The sequence below is a fragment of the Pyxicephalus adspersus genome, chromosome 4 (assembly GCF_032062135.1).
Source record: "Pyxicephalus adspersus chromosome 4, UCB_Pads_2.0, whole genome shotgun sequence".
Classification (NCBI taxonomy): Eukaryota; Metazoa; Chordata; class Amphibia; order Anura; family Pyxicephalidae; genus Pyxicephalus; species Pyxicephalus adspersus.
Genome location: NC_092861.1, coordinates 85,526,336 through 85,549,441, shown reverse-complemented (window position 1 = coordinate 85,549,441; position 23,106 = coordinate 85,526,336). Strand labels below are relative to the sequence as shown.

Here is a 23,106-nt window from a genome sequence, read left to right as displayed (position 1 = left end):
ACCCCAAGGGAAGGACCTGGGTGACCTGCGAGCAATGTAAGTGAAATTATTAGTCAATACTTTGACCCGCAAGGTCATCTCGCAGTCAGCTATTGCTACACTGTTTCCCTCTCTAGGACTACAGTCCTTCACGTATCTACAGCTGAACTCCTATGTAAAATTGGTGCTTAAGGATCTATCCTCCACAGATTGGTTCAATTTATTGGACAAACTATGGACAGTGCCTAACCCGGCTAAAAAAAACCATCACTGAACTATACAACACCTCTAGAACTGTGTTAGATTATGAAAACTTAAATACTGGGCTGAGCTGATGGTTCAAACATTTTCCAGAGCTTACCCTACATGATATATTAATAAATTTTTGCAGAGCTTGGAAGGCATTGTCCTCTTCAATGTATAGGGAAATGACTCTGAAACTTTTCCACCATGCATACATTTCACCTAGGCATTCTTACCAGATGGGTCTCAGTCCTTCCTCGCAATGTTTAAAATGTGGCATCTTGGAGGCAAATCTATATCATATGCTGTGGGACTGTCCTAAAATACGTTATTTTTGGAGGTGGGTTGCGATGTATGCACTCCAAAAGTTGGTAAACTATTTTTCATTAACCCCTAAATAGGCAATTTTCGGAGAAGTGGTGTTTCATGATGCAGAGTTTGCCAAAGGCTGCAGGAAACTTTTGAAGATAATTTCCGGTAGCAAAGAAAACCATTCTCCATTACTGGATTACAGCAAACCTCCCTTCACTTGCACTATTTTTGGAAAAACTGTGGTTTGTTTTTGAGATGGAATGGGTTGAAGCTTCTCGGGACAAGGAAACACGGGCAGAGGGTTTTTTGTAAAGTATGGGAATCATACATAGCTACATTTTTTGGATACGAGAAAAATACGAGAAAAAGAGTTTGCAAGACCTTTGAACAAACAGCATGGTATGCCCACCGTCTTTTGGAAAATGATCCTCCAATTGTTTGCTGATAGTTGTTTTGTTTTGTTTTTTTATGCTCCTAAAATTTGTAACACTAGCCATTTTTGATTGTAACTTTGTCAACCGGCGATTCCATGGTTCGTGATATTTACTATACCACAACTTTACTGTATTTGTAAAAATACATAAAAAACCCAAAAAACTGGACAACACTGTCCTAAATCATGAGTATACAGAACATAAGTCATAGGGATGATTGGTAGTAACAGTAACAGTTCTGCTTACAAGTAGGATGGGAGATTTGAGCATATGTCCCCAATGTGCCATTAAATCTTTCTGATTGTGTTAATTTAATTTATAATTGGGTAGTAAATCTATAAGTTTTACCTTAACTATAACATAACAGAGACATTCAACATTTTTGATAATTGTCTGGAATCATTCGGCCATACAACAATGGAAATCTAACTCTTTACTAATATCTATACTAGGAATGATGCAATATTTTTACTCATTGTTAGGCATTTCTGAATCTGTACAGTGTATGTGCAGCATAGTGATGAGGTCACTGCCACTTTTACAGGGTAATAACTGTCATGTAAGAATTTGGTGCACACAAAAGGGATTTATATTCATTGTGGCTACTGTATATGCTAGAAAATAAACTGATCCTAATATAAGTGAAGTGCAATTCTACCTGAAAGAACAGAAAAAAAAGGACAAAAAATAAAATCACATGCAGTCTATCAATCTTCTCCCCACTATTTACAGCAGGGGTGTCAAACTCAAATACACAGAGGGTCAAAATTAAAACATAGACAAAGTCTATTTATTGAAAAAAATTAGGAAATGTTTCCTTCTCTATGGATATAAACCCATTTCATATGGAAACAAAGAGGTATTGCTTCACATTCAATCTGGAACAAGCTTATATTAATATTATTAAGGGGCCAGCAAATGGCATTATTGTTGGTTCCAGATGGCAACAGTTTTTTATACATTCACATTTTATATCAGGACACAGAATTATATAGTGGCCTGACTATAAACTGAGATTTGTTTTCTGATGACATTTTCAGGTAAAACAAAATCATGATTTATACTCAAGTATACATGTTTCTGTTCCTAAATAAATGACTCCTCTCAGAGAACACTGGTGTAGTTAAAACTCTGAGAGATTAGTCACAATAATATGACAATGGGAAGGTTAATGTTTAGTGCACCCCTCCCTGAACTTTAGTTTAGTAAGCCTTTTGGCTGAGATAAGTTGGCCAATGTCTGGCTACGTACACACGTGCAATAGTTCTCGTCCTATACTCGGCTCAGTGCTGATATCGGACGAGGATCTTGCGTGTGTACAGTGCTCATCGTCCATTGTCCAAACAACCAGCCTGGAAGATCCACTAACAATGAACGATCGTAATGCAAGCGAAGGTAGGACAACTCAGCAGGGTGCAGCTCCGTCGTTTTCCCCCTCCCCTCTCTATAGAACAGAACCGGTCTTGTATGTGCGGAGCTTGTTCATGCATCATGCATTGGAAAGGATTGCAAAAAAAGGACCTTTCCAATGACAATTATTGCACGTGTGTACCTAACATGTGACTGATACAGGAACAAGTCTTGAATGGCATACTGCTTATTAAGTGAAATAGGTATCTAGTAAATATTTCAATAAACTATACTAGGACAGGGTAGTCAGAATGGACATCGCTTATATAGTACAGTTTCAAGTATGCATTTTATAGCAGAAAACTTTATAGAGTATTATAAAACAATATAGGGAATATAATATCCATTTATCAACATCATATTCTAAATTTAGGAAAAAAAAAATATCATTTATTTAGTTCACAGGTCATGTCCAATAAACATGTATTGCTGTATATTTACTATAAACACAGTGTTTTACCAACAGTTTCCTGAGCAGGTGCTCTGACTCCATGGTGAGTTGCGGAGAAAGTTCTCTGGCCTTTTTAGTTTGCTCACGAGTGAAAAATCTGGAGTTAAGAATAAACTTTCTAATAGTATGATATTATACCAATAAACTTTTGTCTTAAGAAAAAAAAAATAGGCCAGTTTAACAATACTTAAAATTTCATTTAAATAAAAGGTAAAGGTTGGTATGCAGCAGTGTCCGTTTTTCCATGAATAGCCAAAGATATCACAGGACAAATAGATGTGAAAATGATTGTGACCTTCTGGTTGTGGTTTATGCGTTGGAACATGGAGAGAGCAGCCAACTTCTGCTAAGTAAAGGCTTGGCTAGATGGAGACAAACATAGAGCTGTCCTCCTCCAAGATCAGTCACCTTGGAGTGTGTGTTGTACACATAATGGTTGTCAGCTACAACAATCATCTTATGTCTGTGGACTATTTAAAGCATACCTGCGATTGGAAAACTACAACCCATTGTTGTCTTTCTGATCCTCTTTAGATGTTTTGTACTGAAAAATACCAACCAGCTTACAGACTGACAGCTGTGGACCATTTATTTTCAAGCTCATACTCTTTACCACTGGCCCAGGATTGTGGTGGGCTTTAGGTTGCTCTAAATGGGGTTAGAGTAAATTTGCACAAGACAGGAAATATTTTTAACCGCATTTAATAGCTCGGTATAAAAATGTTATTAGTAAAACAAAATTTCCAAATATTTAGCAAAAATTTGCATTCTGCAGTTGGCTAAAAACATTTGTCTTTTGCTATATTTATTAAGGTTCTTTCATAAAGATTTCTTCAACACTATATTTATGTGAACAGTCATAAAAACTCCATGTAGTTATTGCAAATATTCAAATGTCTTGATTCCACAACATACTGGCTTTCTGTCTGTGTTCATCATGGGAATTATACATTTTATGCCTGGCATAGGACAAGGTCATTTATACTGTAGGAGAAGCTACCACAGGCCCACCTGTCCAGATGGCCTCCAAAATCATTTGCAGATATTCAGAAGGAGAAGGTCAGGAATACCTTTTTAATAATATGTATTATCAGTGGTTCAGTTTTTAGAAATGCGTAACCACAATCCTACATACCAGACCTCAGGTCTCCATGACCCTCTACCATATACATGCAAAGCATGCTCCTGGTTAGGATTATTCTCATTTTCCCACTCTGAGAAGAACATATGAAACTTTTGTTTGTGGGTGTAGTGGGTTTCTTACACTGTATAAAAGTCCTAAAGTGAAACTAAACTAAAAAATAAATACCCTCACTTATCTTCAGATCCCTCGATCCTGTCGGAGATGTCTTTGACTGGGTTCTGTGGCATTCCGCTATCCATCTTCATTACTGTGCATGCGTGGGGTCGGCATTTTGCTCCCTCAATGTATTATTTTGTCCCTTCTGCGCTTGCACGATTTTGGGTATGCGCAGAAAGAGCAGCCATTAGCCTCCTGGGATGTGTGACTTAGATATCCCAGGAGGCTCTGTGCTCCCATTCTGTCTTGATCGCTTTGAAAAAAAGGGTGTTGCAGAGAAAAAATTACATTTTACTTTTTACCTTACATAAAAAGGGTTGTCTACCATTTTATGTAAAGTAAAAACTTTGGCGATAGGTCCGCTTTAAGTCTTTAAATCCTAACAAGTAATCTAAAAAAAAAAAAAAAAAAAACAAACATGTACAAAGCCATTGCTGGCTTATGATAGATGACTGACTTTTCTGCTTACCTTTTCATAAATATTGTGAGCTCCTGATCAGATGAACTAAGCAACTAAGAACTTCTGATTTCTTTCTGAACTTGCAATCCATATAATTTCCAGTTCCTGTCTGCAACACAATGACAATGTATCACCTGAACCGACTGCTGCTGGGTTCACAGCCTTTGACCATCGTGAATACCATGTTCATAGGGGAGCCAGAAAATAAAGCCGAGGCTGCACACCGAGCTGCAGATTGGCATACCCGAAAGAAGAAGCAATGGCAGCACAGGAGACATATTGTCATACATTTCCTCCATTTTAACAACCAGGCAACTAGCATTTTCATAAGAAGATTAACATTATGTCTTCCATAATATTCTCATGTTCCCAGATTATTTGAAACAGGAGGCATTGCACTAGCACCTGAACCCTTTTACCTTACATAACACCATCATCTGAGCAGAAAAGGATATAGAAAGCTGGCTTCCATTTCAAGGAAATAAACTTGCTGCTGCAGATTCTTAATATATTGGGCTTCCACAGTGAACGTATTAGAATCCATTGTCTGTAAGAAATAATAATAATGATAAATACACAAATTCCATGCATACATATTCTGCATAACATCCACCTGTCTCAATGTCTGCTGTGGTAATGCTGCCATCTACCGGCTATTCTACAAATTACAATGGTTCTATTTATGTTTTTAAGTAGAATATAATAAGTATACAAAGCTTTGAAGGTGAAAACAGATTTCTTTGTTTTAGTTCCCTGGCTAGTATGTGTATACAGCAAAAGAAACGTTTTTTTCTTTGCCTAAAGGCAGTATACTACCATAAAAAAGCAGCAGAAGCTCCGGCCTTCGTGTCTGTTGCAGGGACACAATGAAGGTTGCCTAGGCAGCAGTCACTTCCTGTGAGGGAGGAGATACACAGCATGTGCAATGTAACACACAAACACATCTTATAGCAACTCATACACTCCTACTAGTTAAGAATACTCTTATAATAAAATTGTCCTGCATCTAGTTCAGTGAATTTACTAGCAAGTACAAATAACTTGATGATCTGATTTAACATTTAGGCAATTGCAGACAGATATTATAAGACATTACCATCTTACTTTTGACTGGAAGGCACTATATGAAATTATATCTTTTCTCCAAAATAAAGGAAGCTAAATGACTTTTTCATTCAATCTTATCTGGCAAGAATAACATCCAAAGTAAACTCTCTTCTTATGCACAGTGTTGTTTCCTCTTTATAGTTAACCCTCAATTAACCTTAAATTGACTTGGAATTATTATTATTATTATTATTATTAATAATAATAAACAGGATTTATATAGCGCCAACATATTACGCAGCGCTGTACATTAAATAGGAATTCTTTTCTCCCTTGCAATCCAGATTTGCTCCTTCACAACTTTTACCTTTCACAAGAAACTTGTATCAGTTTAATAGTTATTGATGTAAGTTCTCTTCATACTTTCTTTTACTTAGTTTTACTAAATAAGTGGCCTTCTATTACATAAACTTTATTTTCACAAATTTTTCATTTTCCAGGGCGGTCACCCAAATAAAATAATTAGACCTGTTTTTAATAATCTCTAACTCATAACAGTAAGTTCATCTCCTTTAACTATCATTGGAAACCATATTCTTAAAACCACAATGTTGCCTTATATATTATAAAATTTTTTAAAAATCATGTTGCTAATACATTGATGTTATTACTGTGTCTGGTTAATATAAGAATCTATTTGTGTGCCTTTGCATTCTTTGTTTATTGGATTGATATGATGATGATGACAATTTACATGGTTTGTTGATATGGCTATATGATATGAATGATTGCTATGATGTAGAAAATGATACATTATCTCATTTCAGTTTACCATCTTCCTCCAAATCCCCCGAGGAAGACCTTTGTGGCAAAGCGTGTCGGGAAAAGAGATTTATGACTATAGAATCAAGTACTCTTTTGAATGAACTCAGTATATATTGTGCTTGTATAGGTGCAGCAATATATATTTTAATATATGTATTTATGTTTTTGATGATTTTCTATGCAAATGGATTTTTATGTTTTTTTTTTTTAACTATAATAAAGCAATATTTTAACCCTATGTGCCACTTTAAAAGCCTACTCTCCCCCTTACTACTTCCTCCTATCCCCAAGTTAGAAACAAGCATGCAAAATTGATGTCACTTTATAGGGGAGGCAACCCTGGAAAGGTAAACATCTACATTTATAACACCGAAACTTCTACATTTCTTCTGTGATTAAAATATATTTTTTGTAATGGTTACCAGTATTGGCAGGGCAATACCTGAATAATTCAGCAGGCCGGATACAAGAAGCAGTCATAAAGTCAGTCAATCTAGGTAAGTATCCTCCTGAACCCGCTGGTGGGTGCACCGGCCAGAGCCACAGCCAACCTGTCAGAAGGTCCAGGGGTTGGGGGCCTCTATCTGTTATACAGCATCTTTTCTGTGTATTAGGTATAATACAAATGACCTTGCGTAATCATCAATAATTATAAGAAAATACCATTTTGTTTTTGTTCTATAGTTTTACATGGATCTGAGAAAATTATGTTTAAGGACAGCTAAGCTCTCCTTTTACAGTTGTAAGAGTTTTGTTATCATTTGCTTGTATGTTTTATTCTATGGTGCTATTGATCAATGTACCGTATTTTTTGCTGTATTAGACGCACTTTTTCTTCCCCAAAACTGGGGGGGGGGAAAGTTGGTGCGTCTTATACGACAAATAGCGTGTTTCCCCGATTTTTTATAAAATAATTAAAATAAGATACTCACCTGATACCCGATCTTGTGTGTGTCTCCTCGATGCTGGCTGCAGTGTGTGTCTCCTCCTGGCTGCAGTGCAGAGCGAAAGAAGCCGGCACACGCGCCCCCGCTATTCTGAACCAGGAAGCACGCTGCTGATCCCTGCCCTAACGGAGTTACCTGGTTCAGAATCTTTTTTTTCTAGATTTTCCTCCTTTAAAATTGGGTGCGTCTACCGCGAAAAATACGGTATATGCCACTGGCATGTTAATCTTGGGCTATCTACTTTGTTTCAGGGCTCCTTTCATTCCAACACAACAGGGCATGAATATAGTTCAGATGTTTTCTTTTAATTGCAACATACTTTTTTTGTTATCATCTCAGCCAATCAACAAAGAAATCGATTCAATGGGATTGTCACCACCCTCCCACCTCACCCCATTCCTTTCATAATTTTATTTTAATTTACAGTATAAAAGTTAGAATTTTAGAGTGGTGTACTGTCTATCTTATTTCTTTTAGGGTAACATTTACCTAAGGTTGCTGAGAAGAAGTTGCAAGGATGGGAGCAAGGCTGAACAAAGAGACATAGATCAATGGATCGGGTAATGACATTTTGGCTGGAAAGTCAACAAATAAATCATGAAGTCCTCTTGCCTTTACCCAGAACGGTCAGTCTGGGCTTGTAGCAATTGTAATAGAAAACAACTACAACAAAAAGCAGAGAGCTCCCATCCACACTTTTGCAGTTTATAAAGGGGTATTCTTGCCAATTTTGTTGGAGGACAGTGTTTTACATGATCACTTAGGCTTGGATTATAGGCTTTTGAAAAATGGCATCTACTTTGTCAGGGGTTCTAATGATATAAAGGAGTCAGTTCTATTTAATGTGTGAGTCTTCTGTAAGATTGTTGGTGTACAATGTTTAAAGCTTATAAGTAGATGAAGTTCAACTTAAGTTGAACTTCAAATAGGAGTTTTGTGGCAAAAACTTGTCCAGATTTGTTTTTGTTTATTAGACTTTTACATTGTGCATTTTGTGGTGGGGTTATAATGGATGTGTACAATTTTATACAGATGCTACAATTTAATGTCACTACCTCATTTTGCTTGAATTACATATTCACAGTCAAAAAAGTAAGTCTGTCATGTTCCTTTCTGATGTTTGAGAGAGTCATGAAGATATTATTCATCTAATTTTTTTTTTATTCATATACTGTCCAGTAGCTCTGATAATTGTCTTTCTTTAGGTAACAATGGTTATCCATTGGTACTTACATCACCTGTAGCTGCTCATTACATTCATTAAAACAGGCAGGAAATGTTGTGATACCCTCTTTGTAATGAAAAACACATTAGATAGGTCATATTTTTAAAGGAGTTTTCCTGCACATGTAACAAATAATGGTTTCCCTCTTTACAAAGTATTTTTGCCACCACATCTGTCAACATCTTTAAAGTAGCATTGCAGCTAACAGGATAAGGTAGATAGTGATGGAACAAGGGAACCTAGAGTCCCAGATGTACCCAGAACTTCCTGTACCACTAAATTATCCCCAGACAAGGATTTCCCTTGTTTACCAAGCTGCAGAATAAGAAGGATGTAGAAGTTATGTAAACAGCACTGCCAATATTTATATATTACATTATACATTTTGTTATATAGTTAAAGCCATAAATATTTGGACACAGACAACTTTTTTCTAATTTTGATTCCGTACATTACTACAATTAATTTTAAATGAAACAACTCAGCTGCAGTTGAATTGCAGACCTTCAGCTTTAATTCAGTAGGTTGAAAAAAATATTACACAAAAATGTGAGGCCTTTTTTAACACAATCACTTCATTTCAGGGGCTGAAAAGTAATTGGACAAATTAAAAAGCTGAAAATTAAATGTTCATTTCTAACACTTGGTTGAAAACCCTTTCCTGGCAATGACAGCCTGTAGTCTTGAACTCATGGACATCACCAGATGCTGGGCTTCCTCCTTTTTAATGCTCTGCCAGGTCTTTACTGCAGCGGCTTTCAGTTGCTGTTTGTTTGTGGGCCTTTCTGTCCGAAGTTTAGTCTTCAACAAGTGAAATGCATGCTCAATTGGGTTCAGATAACACGGACTCGACGCTGGATGAGCACAGCGGGACCAGGTAAGTGAGGATTTTAATGTAGGGAGAAAAGTTCGGGGTTAACGATAATTGCAACTTTTTTTAGTACGGAAAAGTGCGGGCTTAACGGTTGGGAGGTTAATTGATAATGACATAAAGGAATTGCCCACAGCAGCCCATGAAATAGACTTTGAGTCAATTGTCCAATTACTTTTGAGCCCCTGAAATTAAGTGATTGTGTAAACAAAGGCTTTAGTTCCTCATATTTTTATGCAATCTTTTTGTTCAACCCACTGAATTAAAGCTGAAAGTCTGCAGTTCAACTACATCTGAGTTGTTTCATTTAAAATTAATTGTGGTAATTTACAGATCCAAAATTAGAAAAAAGTTGTCTCTGTCCAAATATTTATGGAGCTAACTGTATATAAAATGAGAGTCATCCTGATAGATATTGGGAGGGTGCTACTAACACCCACAATAAGTATAATTCTTCAAGGTCTCAGGGAGTTAGTGGACAGGAGTAGGTTTTCACTAAGCATGGAACTCTTTAGAAGGGTCGTAAGCAACACAGGGACCAGTGACAAGAGCAAAACAAGCATCACATTTGAAAGCTATGAATCCAAAATATTCAATTAAAATAGTTCCAAAATTCCAATTTGACTAAGGGGCTCAAGCCTGTCCCCATTGTTGGGACATAGGAGTTTATTTAAATCAAAATCAAATAACCAAGGGCACCATATATCAATGATATTTTGAGGGCAAATGATTTCATTTTCGGTTGGTTGTTACAAGCTGGCTGTATAAACTGACATTTATATCTGGTAACCTGCCATTTGTTTATATTTCTTTTCGTGCTAAACTTCCTTTCAGGGGAGATGACCATGGCTCCCCAGGCTAAAGAATGAGGAAGCTAATGTGTTCTTTGTTATGCAATACCTTGGACTCTGCAGTACTAGCAAAGTACAGATTATCATTAAAAAAACAATGGGGGGAGAGAGTTTCCTATGCCATTAACATCTTTCTGACAGCATGCCTTTTTTATTATTATTAAACTCTGGTTAGAACTGGAGAAGAGACTGGACCAATGACTTGTCCCATGTCAGATCACTAACACATATTACACTAAAATCTTTTTTTTTTTTTTTTAGAGTGGTAGAGGGATATATAAAATAATGTATCATATCTGGGTATATATTTCCAATTCTCATAATAAAAAGTTACAGAGTAAAAAAAAACATTACACAAGCTTAGTCATTACAGAAAACAACAAATGGAGGATCATTAACACCAAAGGTGTTAGGTGCAAGGTGACAGCGTATCCTAACATTTCAATCTGATGTTATATACCGTATTTTTCGGACCATAAGACATTTAGAGAAGGGAAATGAAGAAAAAAAAGATTCTGAAACAAATAGTGTCCTAAAATATTTTATGTGCATTAAAAACCAACAGCACAGTCATAAACACATGTAATCAACCCTGTAAAGTAAACAGCAGCATTTAGAACCATTATTAACAAAGTTTTTTTTTTTTTTGAGGTCTTCTGTCTTTTTTTTTTTTTTTTGAGGTCTTCTGTCTTTACCACTGAAGCGGGAAACCCCCAGCCACCTGGAATACTTGCATCACATATCACATGCCCAAAATGGGTAATACATTAGGAGACTTTCCTCTAATAAAAGAAAAAAAAATGCTCAATCGCATGTATGTGCAAAATCAGCATTTTTTTAACATTTGAAGGAAGAAATACCACACCTCATGCCTGCGCAGTATGAGTTCAGGTGACATGAGCACCAACCCAGTAGGAAAAAGATGGCAGCATTGGGCGAAACAGCAAGCACCAGAAAAAAGGCAAATTTAACATAATTCCTGCACCAAAATAGCTGTTCTCTCCACACAATGCATGGGCAATGTAATATATTGTAAATCTGCTCATATCTATAAGTGTTACTCCATTTTCTTGGGGGAAATAAAGAAAGCAGATTCCAACTCTTCTCTGTTCAGGGAAAAAATATATACAATGACACAGGTATACAAAAAAAACTTTTATTATTTTTTTTAAAGGTTACCCTGACCATTTGTTTATTCAACATACAAGTCTTTTTATGTTCAGCATTTACTACAAGGCTATTTTAAGTCTTTTAATAAGGTGGCATGTTAACGTTCATCTACCTCAAACACATATCTACTCAAACCAATATATCAAACAAAAACATTCTGGGCACGGTCATACATAACTAACAGGAAAACAATTCAGGAAATAAGGCACTACAGTATATTGAAAACCAAGTATGCAACAGCTGTGTGTATCCATATACTAAATGTATATATACACATCTAAAAACATACTTCAAGCACCAAATGGAAGCCTATGGAACCAATGTTTGTATTCAGCTAGAAGCCATGGTTAAGTCATGTGCAATTAATATCATTCTGTAAAGTGCAGCTTGTACAATATAATTAAATAAGTTACATTAGAAAATGACGGTGTGTAATGCCAAACATAAATATGTTTAAAGTGGAACTCCAGCCAAAATACACAATGTAAGTACACAACAGTTGTATCTCTTAAAATACTAATAATTTTGCTAGTCAGACTTGTCTTCAATAAGCCCTGGCCAGGATGGGGAAAAATTGTTACTAGTTTATGAGATTTGTGTCATTGCTCTGTCCCGCTCATTATGCTGTTAATCATCATCAATACACTACCATTTCCCATCCTCCTGTACATTGCCTAAATACCTTCCTATTTTGTTCCCGTTACCTTGGTAAACTGGCAGCACGGAGCAATGGCAATAACTCCTTTATAACTCTGCTCAGCATGATTCCTACTAGGCAGAGACAAGGGGGGTAATAAATGTATTTCAGATAGGTATACTAGCCATAATCTAAAGATTTTGAATGAATACATAACTGTACTATTTTGTTTTCCATGAAGTTCCACTTTAAGTTACAGTACAAGAGACACATTTGGTTTATTCAATAAGCAGAGTAAAAGCACTAAGTGTAAAGTGGAGTATACCATAGCAACCAAAAGACACATTAGTTGGATCAGGAAAGTACAGATTGTGAGCCGTTGCCTTTTGGTATTGCACTTCAGACTTTACTCCTGCACTGCATTACTGAATAATCCAAAAAGAAAATCATTTCCCCACTAAAGAGTAAAAGGCATAAACACAAGCAACAATGAACAGTTTATACCTGAAAAAGCATATATATTAAAAACATTAATATATCTACAGATCAGTTTTGCTTAAAGAAATGTGATAAGAAAAAATAAAATAGATATCTGTGATGTAAGTGCAGGCACCATCAGATTGCAGTATGGTTACATGGATGTTTCTTTCTATGTACTGGAGGCCATAACCCCACTTCAATGCTCTAGAAGCCAGACAAACGTCATTATTGGGTGCCCATTTCATAACCTGGTTGGAATTTGAATGCTGACTTTACAGATCTCTTGGGGTGCTTCTGCGGATAGTTACTACGCAAATCTAAACCCAAAAACAAAATTTTAATATATATCGCAGCTTACAAGTTAGTTTTTATGTTTTATGCCAGGAACATGGCCAACAGATACAGAAAAGATGTGTTGAACTTTGTAATTTTCTGTGCAAAACACAATTTTTTTTATCTTTTTGGGTAAACTACAAATTCTATCAATCTTCCATGTAATGAAGAACAAAGACAGGCATGTTTGAGGTTCAGGGTGTGCGACAACCAGGGCTCCAAAGATAATGTGTACAAAAAAGAGTAGACAGGAAGTGTGACATTCACAGGATAACCAAGGAAGAATAAAGGGAAAAAACAAATGCAGACAGTACATTCAATGACTGGTAGGCTGCAATATATTATATTTGTTTTTGGATTGAGAAATGGTTTATTTATATTTTTATGCATTTGTTTCCTCATCACAGGTTTACTTAAATACATCCATGCATACAAGCCACGGATTCCAATAAACAGAGCTCTAAGGGCTGTTTTTGCTTTTTTTTAATTGCTAGCTAGGAAAGATTCTCCAACACAGATACTCACAGAACACTATAAGTGGCCATGTTGCAGCCCTTTCACTGCCAACCTTTACATCTAAAAATGTCCAGTAGGAATATAAGGTCTGAGTATTATACAGCTCCCCCTTGACAAAGGAAGTTGGGTAGCCTATTTTGAAATTGTATAATTTAGTGATGTATGACATATAAAAAAAAACAATTTTTGTTGTTTTTTTATTGTTAAGGTTACAAATATAAATGACTTTTGGTTGGCAACCTTACTGTATGCGAGACAGTAATTTTTTCATTTTTTGGGGAGATTTTTAGTACTCAAAATGCTTTTTACTTGCTCTGGAAAACGCACAAAAGTCTGCACTTGTATGGTCAGTATTAAACATTAAAACAAAAGGTGAATGTGATAAAACCTTAACTTTTTTTCTATATATTATCCAAATGATACATCCACCAGCAACAGTAGCTTTACACATTTAACAGGAACTTCATGGTACTTAACGGCAATAAAATAATTACATTTTAGGATTTATTTGAATTAAAGGGAAACACAAGGAGAAAAAAAACATAACAATACACACATCCTAAAACAGAAATATTTAGAACTTTTCCATTTATGTTAGGAATGAACTTGTTTAAAAAGGTCAAGTAATGCAGATTCATATAAGTATTTCATTTCCAGATCTTGAAGAAGTTTCACTATAGATAAATATAAAAAGCTGTAAGATGACACCTTGAATGTAAGATGACACCTTGAATATCATATCATGTATTTTCTATATAATCTTACAGTTATTTGGCGCTATGTCAAAACAATTATAACCTTGAAAGCAAGATTCACATTTTTAACAAATAAAAATGACTAGAAAATAATCATGGAGAACCTTTCAATAAAAATGCACATAAGAGTTTATTAAGTCAGTGCACTGCAACGTAGTGACTTACCTCCTAACACATAGGTTGGTTTACATATGCATGCTAAAAGGTACCCACAGATACAAAAAAAAAATATTCAACATACCATTTAAAGTTTATGAAATCCTACAATCAAACATGAACAATGGCACGATGACAATGAGAAATGACTGAAAAGCTTCAGCCTATTGTTGGTAACTTCAGGAATTCTAATGTGATCACTTCTATGCCATTATAAGCATCAAACACACACATATGGACGAAGACCTCCTAATGTCCGTGGGTACCTCAGCACAATCTGAATGGGAACAAATACGAAAGGCAACAACAGGTTGTCTTTTCTGCTTAAGACAACAATTTTATGTACATTCTGGCCCATAACTGCACATATTGTATTGTATTAAATTCAAGATTTTATTTTGTTTTGTTATTTAAGGAGCGTATGGCTTCCAAATGGGACTTTAGGGTAGACTAGACTAGAACATCCTTAAAGGCAAACATTGAAAAAAAATCAATAATCATACACTTTTTTTTGGCAAAAACCCTATACCATGGCATCTTCAAGAAAAAGATTCTCATCAGTGCTGCCATATTCTGTTTGCTTTATTATAACGTCAATGTCTCAAATAAAAAAAAAAAATCTGGATTCTCCTTTAATGCGAGATATAAATACTATTTTTAAAAATGTACACTATTGGCAACAAACAGGATGTATGTTTGCATCAAAAGACAACTTCACCTATGGAGGCTGTAAAATTGAATTATCCATCAAAGATGATGGCATCATCCAAATTCACAATACATATACAGACCAAGAACAAATGAGAAGATCATTAGCGACCCATAAAAAGGTAAACAAACTGCTTTAACACTCTAAAAGAAATTATCATTGTTTTATTTAACTCTCTTCCTAGCAAATTACTGACCTGGAGCTATTAATGAGGGACTCTGGGTCAGATTGGCAATGGTGGCTCCCACATTTCTAACCTTACATGTGCACTATAACTATCTGATCCAAAATGATAAAGAAAGGTGCAATATGCAGACCTCAGGTGTAAAACTTAAAAGGCATGAAATAAATGGAAAGAAATTTTCATAGCAGCCATTAAAGAGGAAATAATCTCTGGAAGCTGAGCCCAAATAAGGAGGCAGAGGACAAAGTCTAGGTTTGCCTGCACAATGTCTCTGTATGAAGACAGAAGCAGGGGTTTTGTTTCCTTAAGTTAAGGAAGTTTCATGTTAAAAAATAAGACAATGTGTGAGTTCTACTTGAATTAGATGAAAAATATAATTGGCAATTAAAATGAACAACACTGCTGCTCATGTTGGCATTACCGCGATTGGCAACCTTTGTTTTTCAGCTGTAAACTGTCCTGAGATGTCACATAACACATAATTCAAGTAGTGGAAATTAAAGTATAAATGTTAAATGTTTTTTGGAGATAGTTGTGGCACCATTTCAATAGATTCAGCAATCAAATTCAATAATTTCTGAAACAAAAGTAAGAAATGTATTTTTTTCCAAATATAGTAAGAAAGTCAGAAAGTTTTAAGCACAACCCTGGCCAAAAACAAGATGCAAAATGGAACAGGCTAGTAAAAGATTAACTAAAAGAAGGTTTTGTTTCTAAAATCACAGATTTCCTCCATAATACTTTTTCCTGTTAAACGTTACCCTGCAGTCTGGTGGCCAGCATTATTTAAAGAGGACCTGCTGCTTCTGACCTGGTTATAAAAAATATGGATTGTCTGGTTGCCATTCTTTAATATCTTCTAATTCACTCATTCACTTGTTCCATGTGTGAGACAGACACTACTGAAACCAAAAAGAAAACAGCTTTACAGCCAGGTAACTAGTATTTTACAATGATTTCAGCCATGGCAGATTAAATATTCTTTCAGTGGTAGGTCTTTAACTTTTTTCCTCTGAGCCCATGTGGTCCTGAACCCACCCCGGCATGCGATTGGACACTGATAAGTTCTTCTCTCTGTCACTCTTTTTTCTCCACCTCTCAGCAAACTTTGCACATGAACTAACCATTTCCTTTTGCAGTTTCTTCCCCTCACTCAATGAAAGGAAGAAGCTAATGTCCAGTCCGTTTTAGGTACTTGCACCGCATGCCTAAAACAACTGTGGGCACAACAGTTTCCAAATAGCTCAATTTATAATTTAAATTTAAGTAGCTAATAGAGATTTGGATTCTCAGCAGCTAGGGTACTCCAATAGAAACGAGTGTAATGTAATTATGTCTCCACTGTTCACAATAAATAAGTTACAGTGATGTCATTGTGTGGCTTTACAAACAAGATATTCAAGAGAATACACCATATGACTACGGCCATTGTAAAGTTTTATTCGGTGACTGCTTCACCAAGGAGAAAAGGACTCCAAATTGATACAAGGAAGGATAATAGTATATATAGCAAGGGTGGCTCTCAAAAATTCTAACCAGAGTTTTTTTTTTGCATTGCCTTGCAAGAATATTCAGTATTTGTCCTGTTTTGTCACATTACAAGAACAACATGCCCACAGTAAGGCATGGGGGTGGCAGCATTGTGCGGTGTTACACAAGTTACACAGCAGTGGTTAAATTGATATTGTTAAATGTCTAGGAATGCCCTAGTCCATGTCCAGAATTAAATTTGTAATCTATGGCATAACTTTAAGATTACACCAAGACGACCCATCTAACTTGAAAGAGTTGGTGCAGCCTCCCAGTAATTTACAATTTTATTTGCAGGTTGTAATACAACACAAAAGGACAATCACTGAGAAGAATGAATTACTTTGGCAATGCATTGTAATAATTACAGAGCTGCATTTTACAGTTTAGCTTTATTATCCTCCATCTTTTAATATTTGCAGTGTTCTGCAGATTTTCCCTTTCTTCCTGCCTCCTGAGGTAATAGGGAAAAAAATTCAGTAATATGAGAAAAGTTTGGAATGTTTCTCAGGATTTTATTGTTCTCTATATCCCCACTGAGGATTCCCCTTTTTCCTGTTCTATGGAGTGATAAAAATTCTTCTCTAAAAGGTATACAAATTGCAATAAAAACTTGGTAAAGGTTCCATCATCAACACCAAAGCTAGACATACACTATATGATTTTTGAATAAATAGACACTCGATTAGACAAAAACTTTGAATCAATTAAAAATCAACTAAAAAATAGTTCTGTTCTATCAATTATTTTGATAGATATTTGGGCATCAAGTCAACCAAATAATGATCTGAGAAGGCTTTATGTCAATTAGTTTACCATCGTATTGAAATCAAATTCACCTTTGTGTCACAACTGATATTTGCTAAACAAGAAATCAGTCCAATTGAACCACTGCAGACACATTTCTACTTTTGATTACATCATAATACTACAAATGGATGATAAAATGAATACTTGTGGCTGATAGCTAAGGTTTGATTTGTAGATTATATTGATCAAACAAAAATCAGATAGTATATGCCTAGCATAACGCTTAAGGTTCATTTTCATATACTTTGCAGACTGTTTAGTAGTTAGAATGAATCTGTACATCTAAGATGCAAACATACATGCCAACAGAGCTACTCATATTTGTTGCCAAACAGAACTGGAGTTTGAAATATTCAACACAAATTAATTATTCTACTATTAGGACACATCAGGGAAAGAAAAAAAAAATAACAGAAAGAAAATCCAACAATCTGTGCAACCTTTAACACAACCTTTAACTGATGCTAGACAGCATATTTTAGGGACTGTTGGTAGCAACAATGGATCTAAACATTTATTTATTCATATGATTGCCATTTAAATAACTTGAATAATGAATTCAACACAAGTATAGAACATCAATTATTTAATTCAGTAAGGCTGTGTAAAGTGCTGTGGCATCACGGCAATAACCACAGTCACCAACCAATTTTAAAGGAAACCTTTGGCCATGCTATGGACATTTTAATAATTACGCAATTTTAACACGCAGTAAAGGCTTTAAATACAAGCCCTCACTTGACATTAGAAGTTGAAGTGCTATGGGGAAATGCATCATCAAAAATGTTAAACTGTGGCTACTTTTCCCTTGCTAACTCAGGTAGAAGAGACCTGGGATTTATTCTGCCATCTATTTACAAGTAAAGAAATATGCTCCAAACTTGCTGCCTTTCTTTAGTTGAGAATGAATTGTTCCAGTGTCTGCAGCTAGGTAAAAGAGGGTGTGTTTTAATGCATTTTTACTTCTTGTTAATTATATGCCCATTTACATGCATACTGCTGCTCATTACCAAAGTGTGATTGATTTTGAATGGAACTCCAACACAGAAAACAAGAGGGTGCATGTCTGATTTTGGCTGTGTTGGGCATCATTTTTAACATATATTATTGTGCCATGCAACATAAAGTAACGCCCTGATATACTGTTAAGGGGCCCTTAATGCCCATAGCCTGGCCACAGAACCACATTATGTTTATTATAGTCAGATCACCAAAGACATAAGTTGCTAGGTTTACTTCACAATAAATATCATCACTGTGCTTTGTGGTGCATTATTAAATGCTGTGAATCTTCTCAGTAATGATTCTGCAGTAAAACCTCTCTGTTTACACTGACAGGTCCTCCCAGATGTCAGAAAGTTTCCCATTAAACTTAGTAGAGTACATTTTACAAATCTGCCCGATAGGGAGAGTAGCATAAATTATTTACCCCCCTAACTGAAGGATAAAAATGCTGCAACCTGCCTCATACTTTCATGTATGATGTTTTGCTATCCATATTAAAAATATGGCTTATTGAATAAACGGTCAGAGCAGCATACAAAGGAACCCTAAATAATATGATGCCTTGACCCCTTGCAGGTCCTATCATGCCTATGACATCCCAAGGGCTGAATTGTTTATTTATTGTGCTGAAAACACAGGATTGCTTTGCCAAAACACATTTAAAATCTGTTTAAAGCTCTGTTTGAAGATCTTAGAATCTAAGTGTATAATCTTGGTTTAAACTCCTTCATATATGGCTGTATTGTGGTGCAAACTGTGTATCCAATCAGGCTGGCTCTTGCACTACAGTTTTGGGAAAGTTAATATGTGTGATAAGCTTATTAATGAGGAAGTGGGAAATTAAAATAAATGTGAATATATTATCACAAGGCCAAATTGTGACTAGCTGATATATTGTTTTAGTGTTTTATTATACCTAATAATAAAATAATTGTTTATTTACCATCATATCTCCTCTCAGATATATCAAACGCAAGCTAGTTCACAATAAATTACCATTTCTTTTACTGCAAATGTTTGTTGTAATTATGTCTTACTGCTACATATACAGAATACGTAAAGAGCTCCACACGAACTTCAATGCTGATGATGCTTGACCAGGTTTGCTCCATACTAGAACAGGTTTCTTCAAGATCTCTTCAGTAACTGCTGTCAAAGATTTCCTTACATAAGTCAATTCTTTGACAAAGGCTTTAAAAGAAGAGATGGGTTTGTCAAGTCTTCATGTTCCAAACAGAGCACTCATTTGATTGTCTAACCAATGGGAATCTAGTCTTTAGCCTACACTTCTAGGAAGGGAATGGCAATTCAAATAAGTTCCAAAATAAACATACAAATATTACAAATAAAAAAGAAGCAGCAATTCTGGGCATATCCAGCTGGGAGTGCACCATGAAGAGGTGGCTTTATGGTCTGCCTTTGGGGGTGGTACGGAAAGCAATGCATCAAAAGGTACTGCGCTCTACAGTCCATCTTCTAGAATTCTGTGTTTTGATGATAAAGCACTCCAGTACACAGTATTATCCCCCGCAGGTCTGTTTCAAGCTTTAGGTGGTCCCCTATCTTTACCACGGCATACCCGTCCGTGTCCTTTTCCGTTTCTTTTTACAAAGGCAGTAGATAGGCAATCCAAATAACCCTACAAGACATAAGAGTTTGGGTTTAGTAGGCATGCCAGTTTATATTACCACTACAAATAGTATATTCATTAATAAACTCTCATACAGTTAAATAATAATTACAGGATTAGATTATCAGTATAACTGAGTGAGTCGAATTTCAGTAGGATGCCGATTTAAAGTCAAAAATAAAACCCAGTGTAAATTTGATATATTTACTGTCTGACGTAAATCTGTTTTCTATAATGTGTCTCTTCTGTATTATATCACTGAATTCTTCTAATAAACTTTATATTAAAAAAAAAAAAAACAGATAAATTCATTCCAGGCATCAAAACAAAACATGTTTTTCGCTTTACATACTGTTTTTGATCCAGTGCTGCAGAGATGAACCATTGCTCTATGTGAAGAAACAATGATTTCTTTCCAGAGGTCCAACATGTCTTCCTGCTGATTCGGAGACAGAGCTCTCCAGTCAGCAAGGAGAGTAACTTTGCTTGTCACAGAACTGTAGTTCTGACTAAAAAGGCAAATTTTTCCCTTAACATAGCATGGATCCCAGTCTGCAGCCTTTTTTGTAAGGGAAGGCTTTTCTACTCAAGCTGTAGTGACAGATGACAGTGACTGTAGGACATCTTTTGTTTCATGCATCTGCAACGTATTTATCAAATTGAAACTTAAAGCTCAATAGGATGATTAGGTACCCGCAGTAATTATATGGTTTTCATCAGTCCTATAGAGGTAAGTAAAAAATTCTATGTGTAGGGAGAAGTCATATTCACCCAAGATGCCAAGGTAAATTAAATGTCCCATTGACAGTGGTGACATTTTCATCCAGATTTCCCAGTTCTGACCAATTGCAAAGTTCACCATAATGTGAAAAAAAATACCTTAAAAAGTTATAATAACAGTGTAGAATTGGCCTTTTTTATGATCACTGCAGAAATAGCCGCTTGTTCTCACAAGTACGAGATTAACTGTATAGTCAAGAATTTGCCAACTGGTTGCTACAGTTCCTCTGAGCTAAAGATCCAAAGTCAGCATTTGCATTGCCAACAGCAACATGGATTCTGGAAACACAGATCACTCTGATACAAGACAATGTTGTGAAATAGATTTAAATATTTAATGAAGATTGTTTTGAACTGCCATCCAATTGTTCATGCCAAGATGCTTCAGAAACATACAATCACCATTAGCATGCACATGGGGGTTTGGTTCAGAGTATATCCAGAAACAGCAGCCTGACCAAGGGCTTCAGCTGCCAGTGTGCACAAAGCTAAAAATAGACAATTCTCAGATTACAGAAAATATATTTTAAATATGCTGAGCTTTTAAAAAGATGACCATACAAATATTAGGTATAATGAACAAATATAGCAGAAGGTTCAAGTAAATGATTGGTTAGATGGTATGAATTTCTTACATATGCACATGCACAATGGACTCTTGTGATAATGAAAGACCACAGGCATGTAATTATATCACAAGGAACAGACTTCTAGTATGTATTTCTTACTCTACATGGTGCATATCATGCATTCTTACCTACTACAACTGCAATGGCTCCCAAAGCCAAACCTAGGACTAGGAGCAAGGGTGTAATGAGTAACTTGCCGGCTGAAAAACAAGAACAGTAATTTTAATCCTGCCCAAAGCATTATGTGATTGTTAACATATCCCAGTGCACTAATATTGCCTTTCTCCAACCTAGGAACCAAGAAGTCCAGGATCAGCTGCCACAAGACTTTACTATATTACTGCATGCATTTACAACTGTGTTCATAAAAGCTGTAAACCCTCTAGAGATATTTCCTTTTTAAGTGTTTTGTTTGTGATCTTTTTTTTTTATATGACATGGGTCAGTCATACCTGCAGTTCCATTGGTGAAGTAAAAGAATTTTACTTGCAGCTTTATCTCCTTAAAGAAACAGATATCATTGTATAGCCACACAGGCATAATGACTCTATGGGGGCTTCTCTCTGTTCTCTGTTACAAACCAGAGCAATATGAGAAAATCTTTGTGATAGGAACCTGTCCACGTTGTTACATGAATAAGTCACAAGGAGACAGAGAATGTCCTTGTGAATGATGAATTCACTTTAAATGCTGATTTATAAATGACTGTTTTAAAGTGGCATCCTGTAAAGAAATTAAACTCAACATTTGCCAAGGTAGTATTTAAAAGAAAAAAAAAAAAGATGCCCAACCATATTTATTAATCAGGCATTTGATAGATAGAATGAACAAAACAGAGGAAATTATGTATTCCTGGTTCAGCCAAAGTTACTGGGGTGCTGTGAATACTATGCTTTGAAGCTGAACCACCTAAATCTATATGTTCTCATACAGAGAAAAATTTACCATACAAAGCTCTCCTGTGTATCCAAGATACAGCACCAGTGGTGGTCATTGCTCTTATATTATAGGTGATAATGTCAGCAAATGGCTAGATGTGCGGCTTCAGGGAGCTTGAAATAACCACCATGCTGTAATACAATTTAAAAGGGCATTGCAGTTACTCACCACAAACAGAGCCTCGCACTAATCTCCTTAGGTGCGGTCTCTCGGGGAGGTAGCGGTATTTGCATCCAAATACACTGAGGTTTGACGTATGGTCACCAAAGAAGCGCAACTGACGATATCGCTCCCCGCAACGGTAGCAGAAATTAGTGTTACACTGGGAACATGTCATATGATCACAGCCTTCTGTTCTCTGAATGTGGACCTGGGAAAAAAAAAAATCACATTATTAACATATAACAGATATTCCATTAAACTGGAACTAAGTCCTACAAAACATTTTTTTTTTTTTTTTGTGGGGCTGCCACAGATAGTGACTCCAT

The 23,106-nt window shown here is 35.8% G+C and overlaps 2 protein-coding genes across 2 annotated transcripts in view; both read right to left on the bottom strand.

The window, feature by feature from the left end:
- The window catches only part of LOC140329821 (uncharacterized), a 9,896-nt gene extending 5,684 nt beyond the window's left edge, over positions 1–4,212 (bottom strand). Inside the window, exons 1-2 of the mRNA XM_072410215.1 lie at positions 4,145–4,212; positions 2,839–2,926 (exon numbers count right to left, since the gene is read on the bottom strand). Of these exons, the coding sequence (XP_072266316.1) occupies positions 2,839–2,926; positions 4,145–4,212 (156 nt within the window). The remainder of the gene's footprint in view (positions 1–2,838; positions 2,927–4,144) is intronic.
- Positions 4,213–11,497: 7,285 nt separating this feature from the next.
- Positions 11,498–23,106, bottom strand: part of RNF217 (ring finger protein 217) — a 49,776-nt gene continuing 38,167 nt past the window's right edge. The window contains exons 4-6 of the mRNA XM_072408850.1: positions 22,787–22,988; positions 21,808–21,879; positions 11,498–20,279 (exon numbers count right to left, since the gene is read on the bottom strand). Coding sequence (XP_072264951.1) covers positions 20,206–20,279; positions 21,808–21,879; positions 22,787–22,988 — 348 coding nt within the window. The 3' untranslated portion in view covers positions 11,498–20,205. The remainder of the gene's footprint in view (positions 20,280–21,807; positions 21,880–22,786; positions 22,989–23,106) is intronic.